The 13825-nt window shown below is 40.3% G+C and overlaps 1 protein-coding gene across 1 annotated transcript in view; it reads left to right on the top strand.

Moving 5' to 3' along the window:
• Nucleotides 1–7489: 7489 nt before the first annotated feature.
• PKD1L3 (polycystin 1 like 3, transient receptor potential channel interacting) overlaps nt 7490–13825 on the top strand; it is a 35989-nt gene continuing 29653 nt past the window's right edge. Inside the window, 6 exon segments of the mRNA XM_074551246.1 lie at nt 7490–7546; nt 8408–8594; nt 11166–11351; nt 12223–12333; nt 12756–12903; nt 13462–13691. Of these exon segments, the coding sequence (XP_074407347.1) occupies nt 7490–7546; nt 8408–8594; nt 11166–11351; nt 12223–12333; nt 12756–12903; nt 13462–13691 (919 nt within the window).

Genomic DNA, 13825 nt, shown 5'->3' on the forward strand with positions numbered 1-13825 from the left:
CTTTTGTTTCTAGATAAGGTACTTAACTGAGTTCAATGTTGTTAATTTTAAAATCCTCTGGAAAGAGAATTACTTCAATATAAAGCATGTGATTGCAGAGTAAATCTTAGGCTCCATTGCCAAAAAGGATAAAGAAAATCTTTGCACAATTATATATTATGCAATTTCATATGGGGTTACCCTAAAATCCGATTTTTTTCAGCTGAATCACCATTGTTCCCAAAATGTTTAACATCATTTCTTAAGACTGACTGATCTCTTAGAACTATAACAGCTATTTTATTCAAAACACAATTTGTGCTACAGACTCTTCTTACACATTTATTATATATTGTTCCTCTTCTCCAAACCTCCTGTCTGTTTGATGGCTGATCTTCAGATCATCAGGACAGCGTGCCTTGGTCTCTTTTTGGAAAGCACTGACAGAAGCAGATGATAACAAAATAAAAAGCCAGATTAGAAGAGAAAATACAAGGTCTTAGTTTGAATTAGTAATACTAATAAACAGTAGCATTGATCCAGAAGGCTGTAGGAGATGAAGGGAATCAAAATCCACAAATATCTGGAGAGACAAACACATAGACAGGCACATCCACTGTACATATGCACTTGGGTCCTTGTGTATATGTGAGAGGGTGTGTGTGCATTCAGATGTTGATTCACTTCATACACAAAGCAAGAAAAGGATTTTTCAGCAATGTTAGGGACTGAAAAGGATCTGGCAAAAAACCAAATCTGCCCAACTTTACCCTCACTAAGCCATGGGGACTTTTTCTCTCTCCACAATGTTCTGGTTTGCTTTAATATGTTTGTTTCAGTGTATCCTCATCCATTTGTCTTCACTCTTAATGCTGCAGTTTTAATTATCTGACATGTGAAAAGTCTAATCTGTAGTGCCATTAAGATTTTCATTGAGCAAGCAAGCAATAGAAAGATTAATTCAAACCTCTTTTGCCTCCTCCACGCCAAGTGTTCATGTAGGTTAAGGTTCAGCCATGATGAGATAGTTGGAAACTGTGTTAAAAGTTGTCTGAATGGAAGAACAAGGAGCTGCAGATATCCAACAGCTTCTGAAATCAACCTAAATGTGCTTGGTCGCTAATTTTAGGTGTCTGTGACTGAAAGTTTTGTCTCATGTGTTGGACAACTTAAATAAAGAAGATTTATGAGGTTAGTTCTTCCTGCTTGTCAGTAAAAAATACTTAATTCACCAGCAAAATAATTTTTTTGTTGTTTTCCTCACACTAATAACAAATAAGCAGTTTAGCACAGTATGTGGAGATTAATTTTCTTGCCAACTGTGTGATTTCCCCCCTTTTTACACTGAAATGGCAAAATATCAAAGCATTGATTTACAATTATAATGTGTAATTATCAGCAGTAGAGGATGTGGATTAGGTGACTTTTCTAATTTTTTTATTTCACAATGTTTCTCCTTGTGGCAAAACCCTTCAAATATAAATCTTCCCCCAACCAAATCTCACATTTGTCTCCACAGTTTCCTCTCTCTATTCACCCTCCATGACAACATTTTTGAAGTCCCCAGCTGCCCACCACGTGCAGATTTGCTTCTCCGGATTTCTCTCTGCTACAAACAGCTGTGGTGAAGGCCACAAGCAGTTTCCTTTTGGGCTCTCTCTCACTTTCACTTCCCTCCACTCTCTGCCTGCCCTGAGTTTCTCTCCCAGAATTTAAAAGTGCCATGAGGACATTTTTGGAGGCTGGAGGTTGCATTTTGGATGTGATGTCTGTGAATAATCTAAACAAAGCCTTCCAAAGCAGCAGAGCCTGTTAACAGCATTTCTAGTACAACAATAATGTCATTGGCTTGTGCCTACCTTTGTACTTTTGGTTCATTTAGCGAGAAGCAAGTTATTGCCTTACAAATCACAAAGAGACCAATAAAATTCCTTATCTCCATTGTACTTAATTTATTTTAATCTCAGTCTTTTGCTTATAGAAATTAAGTTCTAATTAAAGCTCATTAACAAAGGTCAAATTGACTTGACATATATGACTTTAAGCTGTGCTAAGAACTTTCAGCTATCAACAGTTATCTATTACTAAGAAATAAAACTCCAATAGCAAAACTGATATGAAATTAGGAGTTGTTTTTGCTGAAATCACACTGATTGCTATCTCACTTTCTAGACACACAAGTTCTTATCTTTGTTAAATACTCTTTTATTGGCATGATCTCATTTCACAAAACTGCCACCAGACTGTTTAGAAACATGTCTCTTACACTGTCCAGATATAACTGAAAACATAAATTACTTATGTAGTTTGTTCAAATTTAAATAACAATAGTTTCCCTTTATTATTCTGACTAGGTATTATTTGGGTCAAAACTGGTTTATCCTATACTGTTTTGCTCATTATTTGGACAAAAATAATTAGTTTTGTAAGATTTTAATTTCCTTTATAAGATTTTATATTTGGGGAGTTTTTTGTGGGATTTCACCATTTTTTTTTATAAACAGAAGTATTGCTTTCTTTTTTACAGTCATAGTTTTAATACCTACCACAAGAAATATCGAATTGTTCATTAAAATAAATACATTAAGTAACTTAATATTAAAACTCTTCAAATTCTGAGGCATGGAACTGCTGGCCTACCCACATTGAGTATCCATCAGACCGAGTCTGCCCAAATATTTAAACACTAGACATTAGAACAAAAAAACAAGCACAGTGCCCACATAAACTTCCTTGCTGTAAGACTTCTATAATCTTATTTGCACCTTTCAACATCCCTATTTACAGTTTTAATATGTAAATTATACAGTTCAGTCATGTGTTTTCAAGTAGGCAGAATGACAACATGAAGGTTGGCATTTACTTCCATGACTGAAGGTGTAGAAATGGGGTCACAAATGGGTACAATGACAGAAATTCATGATGCTGCTCTATCCTATCCAGTAGCCTACTGTACATCTTTGGGGGAACATGAAGAAAGACTCAAAAGGATTTTTTTTCTGGTTTTAGTAAATGCCAACTGAGTGTAGGGGCTTAGCACAAAAACAGTGTTCCCAAACAGAGAGGCTGCTGAGCCTCCAATCCTCTCATGAGGACTGTGAAGTTCATCTCTTTTGCAAGCTGTTGAATAACTATTCATAAGAGACATTATCAATGAAAAAACCTTGTAATAGAGCTTTTTTCCCTCTCTGTTTCCGTGCCCTGTAAGCTCTGAGATAGCTCATAATAACCAGAAGAAAAATGTGTAACCAAATTAAAATAATAATAACCAAATAAAACAAACAAGAGGTGGAAACTGAAACACCTTGGAAGTCTGGCCAGCTTTACACTTATGGAAGTCTGGAGAGACGGCAGAGACAGTGGCTGTAAATGGTGGCTGTAAATTCAAATCCAAGCAATTTATTTTACCTCTGTGTGTGGTGGGCAAAGTTCAGTCCATTTGTATCTACCAGTTAATGTTTTACCAAAGAGGGCACCTTTAACACTCTAACAGTTCTCTAATTAAGATATTAAAGCAATGGCAGATCTAAATTGTGCCACTTAGTCAAATATGATCACAAGGCCACATGAGGTGTCATCAGGTTCCTGAGATAGTTCTGCTCCTTTCCGTGTGAACTTGGGGCTCAGTTTGGCCATCAATAACCCCAGCTCAATAAATGTTCTAGGGGTCCACTCATCCTTTCCTTCCTGACAGTCAAAGTTCTGCTCTGAAGGCAATAACACAGGGGAAAGAGCTGGGAAAGAGGCAGAGACTGAGGCATCAACTGTGGCAGTGAGGGAAGGCCAGCCACGACCTCAAGGCAATGCCAGACACTTCCAAGGGGACAGTTCCTATGGGAAGACCCTCAGGGACTTACCCAGGTGATGAATTATCCAATTAACCATACACATCTTCTAAACAGAAATGATGTTCAAACCAAGAGCTCCTGAAGTAATCCTACTTATCTTTATCCTGACCCCATCATGCCAGGTATGAAGGTCTAATTTAATTCTTGCACCCTGTACAGATAAGAATTGTTTTCCCTGTTTTTATAAACAAGATAACATCAAAATTGCAACTTGGCAGGGATCACTGGTAAGTTCAGTGTGTTGCCTCATGGAAAATTAGACAGTAGAAGCAACAACAAGACCAAACCCTTTTCAGTCAGCAATAGCTGGGTCTCACCATCAGGATAAGCAGCACAGGAGAGCAGCAAGGAAGGAAGTGGGGTTGTGATCCACCTTCTTAAACTAATTGGCAAATGGGCATTTTTAAAGCCAGCTGAAGAGGTGGAAGGTGTAGGTGTAGAGTCTGCTCAGGACTCAGTACCTCCCACCTATCAGGGTAACAATGTTCTTCACACTGCACAAGTTTACAAGACACAGTAAAATGAAGTATTCATAACCTTGTCTCAAGTTCTTGATACCTGAAAATAATATTTTTTTCTACCTCAAAGTCAAAGCAAGAGAAATAAGTTTTCCATTTTTATGTTTATTCAATTAATAAATTAAACACAGAGATGTTTATATTCCTGATAAAAATCAATATATTACATTCAGTAATATTCAGGAATGCAAAGATGGTAATATCCTCCTATAGAGAGTAAATTTACTTGCTCTTCCTCAAGGCAAATGAACAACAGCCAAAATGAGCAGGGGTGTGATTTATTCCTTCTCTTTGGCAGCTCTTCACTTCCTTAATTCTTCAAATCTAGCACTTTCTGGTCTCTATTATGGATACTCCAGCTATTCTGCAGTGCTGCAGTTTGAATCCCAGCACATTCTCAGGCTGTCATGATGCTGCTGTGATCTGAGATCTGCACTGGGGCACAGCTCAGGACCACTCCAAAGCCAATGACTGCTGGCATAAGAAAGCTATTTTTAGAAGAAAGTCATTCTGTTGAGGAAGAATGCAAAAGACATGTTTCCCACAAGAAGGTAAGCTCTAGGAGCACTGTTTCCTTGACATCAAGTGAGTTCTCACTTATGAGTGAAAAGGGTTTTCAGAAGTTTCCTTCTTCCTGGAGACCCTAACTGCTGATTTTGATGCTTTAAAAGCAGCATTTTCTTTTCATGTAAATGCTTTACTCATTCTTGTGGCAAACAATAAACTGACAGAATGCTTTCCTGGCACTAAAGTATAAAAAGTCAACAAACTGCCAAAGAGGGAAATTGTCTTTCTTCCATTCTCCATCTGCTGCAGGCAGCTGAAGGGTAACTTATAGCAACCGTAGATTAGGAAAAAAATGCACATTGCTATAGAAATTGCCAACAGTAGGCTCACTTGGAGAGCTTGGCTTTATTTGTAGACATTTCCAAACATTATTTGGTCTTTTTCAGGGCCTATTTCAAATTCCATCAAAGCCAGAGACAAGACTTCCATTAATTTCAATGCCTTTGGAGCAGATTCACAGGGGAGAGCCTGTGGCACCCCCAGCCCTGGCATTTTTAGTATGTTCATGTAGTCAGATTTCCAGCAGCAGAGAAAGAACTGGACAATGCTACAGAACACATTCATCATAAAAGTGAGCTCCTACTGGAAATGTCTGTATCACCAAGCCAGTACATTGAAGCACAGTCTCCTTCATCATGCCTGTGCTTTCAGAAACAGGCTATGTTTTTCTTATCTAGGAGGAAAAAGTGGGAGGGCTGGGTGCCAGCTGCTGTGAAGCCTGGCAAGTCAGCAGGGCCCAGGAAGAAGCAGGGAGTCTGAAGAAAGCACCATGCAAACACACAGTGGCCAATTAACTTAAATGCAGCTGCCCTCAGCTCTGGCTGCTGCAACAGCTTGAATATAAAACACTTGGATTGGGTGTTCCCAAACTGAAGCCTGTCAAGATTTGTATGGGGCCTGAAAGGGACTCCTAATTTGCAGACACCCCCAAGAGAAGCAGCTGATAATAGTAGTTACACAGTCTAATCTGGGAAGAGGATGGGTGTCTGGGCCAATTAGCTAATTAGAATATGGACTGACCTTCTCCAGAGCTGGGAAATCCAGTCAGAATATTCACATCTTAGCTGCTCCATAAGCTCTCCCTATTAATCATCAGAAATTCATGTGCTGCTCCAAGGGTTCCATAGCTGAACTCTTGATTTACAGGTATGGTGAGAAGGAAGACATCCAGAACAGTGTATTTTCTTCTCCTTTCCTCTCACCCCCCACTAGTTTTCTACCCATTAAACACTTTCCAATTAACTTTATCTTGAAAACCCTGATAACAGTCCTGCTTTTTCCTGCTGAGCAAGACAGCCATAAAGTGGAAATGCAGAAAGGTCTTGGGATTGAAGTTCACTCTCAGATATTGACTGGATGCAGTGCATGCACTTGGCTTTGGCAGAAAGCTGGAGCTGGACTGGCACACTGCAGGGATGGGCACTGCCTTCAGCCCAGCACTGCAGGGCAGGAGGAATTTCTGCAGTGCAGGAATCCATCAATCACACACTGCTGATTCCTCTGTGCTCTGCTAACTGGCTCACTAACCCATGTCTAAATATAAGTGCTTGTTCTTCCAGTTTCATGTCATGGTGGTATAAATTAATAATAATGGCATCCAACTCAATGGAGTTAATGCCAAGGACAGGAGGATCACAACAGCTAAAATTCTTATTTGTACTGTGCTTCTACTAAGCTGGTGGCTTTGTAAACCTGATGGATATCTTTTATAAGGAAGCTGAGATGCATTTAGAGATTTCAGCTCCTAAATGTTGCTGGGCTTGCTTCCCAAAGTCCATCATCAGCCTTTGGAACGTGCTAATAGGGCTCTCAAGTAGTTCTGATGATTAAAGCAATATTTTCATCTTTCCTAAATCATTGATTTAAGTTATGGCCTTTTCTTCTGCCTCCCAGCAAGTATAAATACTGCAGCCCCAAAGAGCTGAGCAGCTAATCTTTTAAGGGAAGATGGAAGCATTTCACTTGGGGTGTGGAATTCTAAACAGACACAACAGTTCAAAATGAATCTTACCTGGAACAGCTGAGATGAATCTGCACATGTGTAACTAGGTGGGCAGGATGGATCTGATACAGTAATTATAGACATTGCATTAGCATCTAAAAGAGGCACCTCAATAATTATTAAAAACAAAACAATCCAGACTAATTAAATGTATCTAGAGAAGCAGTGTGTTTTCTCATCTCACAACTCCTTGTGTTTCTCTTTTTTTTATTCTCACTATTTTATCTCTTTGCTGTTGTAAAGACCCCCCAGCCTCAATGTTCACACAATGAAGCTCCTACATCCTTTGATGTAGGAGCTTTATCTCACTTTTCCACATGTCCAACAGTAGCATATATCAACTTTATCTTCTCTGCTCACAAGAAAAACAATGATTTCATGTCTTCTCCTCAAACTGATCTCACATGGGATGTGACATTTGTACAATAGAGCTCACAAGGGTCAGTGCAGGGACTCAGCATCAGCACAACGCCCCCCAGGCACAATCACAATTATATATTAGAAGTTCTGTTCTGTCCCATGCTCTATTGCTGCTGTTGTGGCAAGCAGCAAGGAGGAAACGGAATGCTGATGACATGACAAGGATGACATCTCAAGCTTTTGAAGAAGGCAGCAAAAAGAGTGGTGTCCTGGTAAGCAAGATCAGTGTAATGCACAGCACTGGGCTGAGAATGTGGCTGGGGGTCACAGTTCTGATTTCTCTTGCCATGAGTTTGGCTGTGGAGGAAACAACTGAAGAAGGAATACCTTGTTCAAAGTACCAGCAAGCTTTCAACCATTCATGCTATGAGTTTGTTAGACTCCAGCAAACCTTCACAGGTGCCCAGAGCTGGTGTGAGAGAGGAGGAGGGCATCTTGTCTTTATTCAGAATGAAGAAACTCAAGAGTTCTTGCAAAAACATATTGCTGAGGATCAGGAATGGTGGATAGGACTGATCTCCAACTCCTTGCTGAATGAAACTGCTTATGGTAAGTGTTTTTTAAAATCACATCTTTAAAATTGTACCAGCTCATGATGCTTTCTTAACATGGTAAAAAACGCAGTAAGTCCCTTTGTAGATATCTGCTGAAAAGCCTCTTTTGTTGCTGTATATTCAGATTTATATTAAGATGTTTAATTGCCTGCTTCACTACCTTGTTGCACATTATCACCCTTTCCATTGGATCTTGTGGTAGTGTGAACACATGGTGAGTGAGAGCAGCTTGCTGAACCCAGTGAAACAAATGTGCTGGGTTAGGTCTCCAGTGGAAGCCAATTCATCCCACTAGGAAGTGCTGCAAGGTCTGATGCAAGGGAAATGGTGAAATCTGGAGGCTGAGAGCACAGGTGGAAATGGCAGTGTCTCCTTTCATGATTGTATCAGGTTCAATATAAAATGTAATTGAATATCATTACCCAGCCTAAACCATCTCTGCTTCAGTAGGAGCAGGGCTACAATCCTGCTCTGCAGGCTCTGACTCTAATTGTGTTACTGTGGAAAATAAACATTCAGAACACAATTTCTCTGTTTGCAGGGTCAATAACTTGGCTGGACACTTCAAATATAATCTACAGTAACTGGTACAAGGATCAGCCATCTCCCTTCTCATCCATGTGTGGGTACATCCTGAAGAATGCCAAGTATCAGTGGGGTGTGACTGAAAATTGCAGCCAGGAATTTGACTTCATTTGCGAGTTTGGTAAGATACACAACAGCTGGAACAGTGAAGTGAGTGTGCTGTGATCACAATGGGGCATAAATTGCCTTGTTGCTTTCAAAGTGGCTGGGAAATAACCTCATGAATCTTTTTAAATGTGAACAAGCAAAAAGTCATGTAACCCCAGCAAGTGCTCTTTTTCCAGTGTGCTGATAAAGACCTGATCCAAAGAAGGAAGAACCCACAAATCATTGGGAGATGTAGGTGCTCAGCAACCAGACATTAAGGCCCAGGGTTCCAGCAGAGGGTTGATAAAATTGAAATGGATCTGAGAGTGAATATAATGTGTAGCTGTCCACATCTTCAGTGGACATTAGCTGGGTATGTTTAAGCATGGCTGCAAGAATAAACTCCTACAAGACCATAATATCTGGGCTAGGTAGGACCCATATGGCTGTACCATAAAAACACTCATTGATGTGTGCCAGAATCATTTCCATTTGTAACTGAAGCAAAAATACAGGCAGGCTTCCAGAGGCACCACTCCTTGAAGCCTGGAGTGAGCAAAACTGAGAACAAGTTTTTCTTGTTTCTTCTGAGACCGTTCCACCATGTGAAGTTCAAGGTTTTCCCAGGTTAAGGAAGCAGACAGGAACCTGTACTTCCTGTGCTCAGACAGAAAATCCACAGACATTGTGTCACTCAAGTTGTGACTTGGAACAAACAGTTCCGGACAGGAATGCTGGCAATATCATCCCTTGAAACATATAGATATGAGGGGAATTCGTGCTCCTCCCACTTTGCACAGGAGTACTTCAAACTGCAGCAGGAACTGGGGTCACAAGCACTGGAAGGACAGTCTGGCTGTGGGCTCACTAATATAAAATCCAATCAGGTATGCAAGCACAGGTTTCCACAAGCCCTAGAGCTGCTGCTGCCCTGTCCAGCATTCTGCTACTACTGACAGAAATAACAAGTTGTTCTGCAATAAGCAAAGCTAAAGAAGTTTTGTTTCCTATCCTGAATTTCTGCTCCACATCCCCTCCCTACTCTCCTCAGCACTCCCAGTTCACCCCCATATCCCAGCATGTCCCATCTCTGCAAATTCTTTTCACTGCCTCAGCTCCCTCCCCACAGCTGCTCCAGAGCTCCAGCTGTGTGTGCTGGTCACTTGAATTCCATGTCCATGGTATTGATGTAGCTCTTTCTCTTCTCCCTAGATATTGCATTTCATGAAATTTTAGGGTGTTGGAGGTTTATATCTATACATCAAATTTAGCTGAAGATGACTAACATTAAAAATGACTGGGGGAGAGGAAACTGGCAGACAGCACAATCCCTTAAGATTATTTTTCTTGCAAAAACAGACTAAAATTATTTTTCCATTACAGCCACAGTAGACAACTGTCTGTTTGTAAGGAAACTATCATCTGTTACCATAGGATCTGACTGAGAGCCCATTAAATTCAAAGAGCAGCAATATCCTACACTACATTCATCATTCCACTACCCAAGAAAACAAGACCAGATCAAGGCAATTCTACCATTTGGTGTTCTGTAGGTTAGCAGTTTATTATAGTAAATATATATGTATCAAAGCAGGCTTTTTACCTAGACACAGACCAAGTTTTGTCCATCTTTGCATGTAAAAGTTGCTGAGAACAGCAAATACTGTGAGAAACCTGCTTATAGAGAACAAAAAAAAAAAAAAAAGGCATGAGATAATGGTCCATACCAGAATTTACCAGCAAGTTATTTTTCAAGCTTATTTAGAGAGCTCTAATCTGCAAACTGATCATGTTGCTATAGTTACAGCCAGGCTTAGCTTTAGCCTTTAAATAACAATAGCACACAATTATTGCAGTGTGCACACACTGGCACTGTTAATCAAGGGACTTGAGGGGAATGATCCAAACAACAACGGGAGGACAATGTATTTAAACCTGGAACAGCTGAAACAAAAACATCCTTTTGCAACACTCCCATATGAGAGCAGTTATTCACATCCTCCTCTTCAGGGTATTAAGCAGCCTGATTACTACACGAAACTAAGAATTCTGAAAGATAATTAACTGTCCCAGATTAATCAAAGAATGAGGTGTATGTATTTAGAGCTATGACCTTACCCATCTGAGCAGTCCTGCTGAATGAAGTCAGTCAAATATCACACAGGAACAAAGGAGTCTCTGCAGCAGAAATGGGATCAGCTCCCATAGTTAATATGCAAACTATTCTCCAAAGCAATTACCTGAATATTATGCAATCTATACATCTCTCTCGGAAGTGAGGAGCAACTTTAAACCTTCCAGTATTTCAGGTCAGACAAATGCTAAGAGCTTTTCACAAAATACTAGCTATTTTTATAATGAAAATATTTTTGCTGATTGAAAACATCCTCAATATTTTAAGGCAGTAAAAACACATATCTATTAATTTTGACTTTCTAAAAATAAAAATATTTAATTCTTATTAATTTTCTTAAATTTTCTTAATTGTTTACATTAAAAGGGAGAAAAGGGAATAAAGACAAAACAAAATGGACATAGAGTAGAATTGTAGCAGGATTTTTCAGAAATTCAAAAAGGTAATATTTGGGTTTTTTTCTCCTATTAGAATCTGGCCAGAGCATCGCTTGTGATAATTCCAATGCCACTGTACAGTGTGGATCAGGAGAAGTAATTCAAATTGAAGAGAGCTTCTATGGGAGGAAGACCCCTCACTACTGTGTGTCAGAGACTCCTCTGCAGTTTGACAGGGATGAAGGCTGCAGCTGGCTCAGTGTCAAGGATGAAGTAGCAGGTGGTATCTCACAGCTTTGCTTGTCAGAAACACAAAGTGGTACCAAAGTTCCTTGTGCCTCAAATACTTTCTCTTTTTTCCCGGTAGACTTTGCAAATGGGAAAGTGGATTATTCCTAAAATGAAGGGAATCACAGAGAACTTGCGATGGGGAGGAGGTTGCTACAGGAGGCTGGATGGAAAGGAGGGGTTTTGTGAGGAGCAATGATTCAGAGGAGGAGAGGAGGAGCAAAAGGAAGGGTTTTGTGAGGAGTGATGATTCAAAGGAGGAGAGGAGGAGCAAAAAGAGGGATTTTTGCAAAGAGCAAAGATTCACAGGAGGGGAGGAGCAAATGAAGGGCGAGGGGTGTGCCTGACAAGGGTGTGGCTGGCTCCTCTTACTGTAGGAAGAAAATATGTGAGCGCACTGATTCCTTGACAAATTCAGTGGGATACACAGGGTTTGAGATGGAAGGCAACACATCCAGACAAACCTAACTCCAAAGCAGGAGGGGTGACAAGGCTGACACCCACGGGGACATGAGGGCAGGAGGGACCTGCTGCTCCCTGCCATGTGTCAGGCACCCACCCTGCTGCAGCCAAGGGCTTGGATACTGAACAGTGACTGTGGCCTGACCCCAGGGAGATTCTTAGGGTTTCCAGCCAAAATTCAACAAAACACAAAAGCCTTTTTTGGGTACCTTTTCAAATTCAGCTTTGCTCCAATAAAATGAATTGTTGCTAAGAAATGCCACAAAATAAGCAACACACTAAAATCAAAGTGATGTGGAAATTTGTCTAGAGATCCTTTTTGTTTCTCAATCATCTTTCATGTGAGCTGTTGTGGCAGTAAAGGAAGACCCACGTGCTGATCTGAAACGCTCCCTTTGCAGGCCAGTGTCACGGGCTGCAGGCCTGCCAGGTGGCAGCAGATGGCACTTTATTTGGAGAGCCTTGTCCAGCTTTGGGAAGCTACTTGTCAATTCAGTACCACTGCAAGGAAGGTAAGAGGGAGGGGGATGCCCACACAAGAAACCTGTCCTGTTCTGTGCTGTAACACTGAGACCACGGGTATTTATCTTAAAAATCACTGTTCCATCCTCAGGGAAGAAACTGGAATAGTGGTGATCACTGAAAATAGGCACAAAAATGTAGATTCCCTGTCCTAACTGAGGGTTCTGGGTAGAATATAAAGCCCAGAAATTCAGACACATAAAACATATTTAGATGAAATTATGTTCCAACAATAATTTTGATTACTAGTTATGGAAAATAATCAGCTCCCTGTCACACCACTAATGCACACAAATTGGCAACAGCACCAGCTGTGGTTTGGAGCAGGCTGGCTCTCAATGCCTGAAAATAAATTGAATTTTGTAAGGAAAGTAGACAAACAGTGGCATTGAATTGTGATTCTGCTTTGCAGGTCTGCAGCTGGTTATGAAAGACACATGTTTTGTCTTTGAAAATATCACAGTCACTTTGATCTGGCTGCTATCACCTTACTCTGGGAACCTTTCCTGTACCATCAGCACTGGAGATGGTCACACCATTGATCCTTACTACCCTCTAACGTAAGATGTAGCCTTCATTTCTCTTCAGACAAGCAGTACATTTCATTGCTTGCACTTCACTGAATGTGCAAAGTCTCATAAATGAGATGTTAAAAACTAGATAGCTCAGTAATAGAACATACCTATGAGAGATTTGGATTCTGCAAAAACCTGTTTAGAAATCAAGACAAAATTTTATATGAAGCTGCCAACCACAATCTTTCTTCTATTATAACAAGGGTTTCCTATTTCCAAGACTATTAATTCCAAATCTTAAGATGCAGAATTACTGAAAACATGTCAGTAATTGCCAAACTACAAGCAAATATTATTTCCTTAAGTTTAAAGAGGTTTTTTTTGATAACAAAATATAACAAGGACATTCTGTAGTTTCTATTTTAATTGCATAGAAATCCTGTCTTTAATAGATCGAACATTTTTCTGCTGCATTTAAAAATCAGTTTTCATCTTAGTGGTAGGAATGACATTTTGAATGAATGAAATTTGGGGATGTGTTATCTTGTAAGGTGAAAGATTTCCCAGAATGGTCTTTCACAACAAGTTGTCTTTCTATTCTAGCCTGGTCAGCAACCTCACATACAGGTACTCCTCTCCTGGGGAGTTCAGTGTTTTTGTGGAGTGCACCAGCAGCGAGTGGCACGTGATGGCCCAGAGGCAGGTGACAGTTCAGGAGCAGGAGGAGCAGCTCAGCATCACCGGGTGCTACAGCCAGCACGAGGCAGGGAACAGCTCCCGCTGCCGAACGCTCTATGGGGAGCTGCTCTGGATCCAGGTTCAGCTCACTGCAGGTGAGCATCCTTTCTCTGCATGGTTTAAAGGGAAGGATAAATATCATTGCCATTCTTAGGATAGAAGCAGGATTGTCATGATGCAAAATAATAATTGTCTTTTAGTCAATGCTTTCCCACTAATTGTATTCCTG

The sequence above is a fragment of the Zonotrichia albicollis genome, chromosome 13 (assembly GCF_047830755.1).
Source record: "Zonotrichia albicollis isolate bZonAlb1 chromosome 13, bZonAlb1.hap1, whole genome shotgun sequence".
Lineage (NCBI taxonomy): Eukaryota > Metazoa > Chordata > Aves > Passeriformes > Passerellidae > Zonotrichia > Zonotrichia albicollis.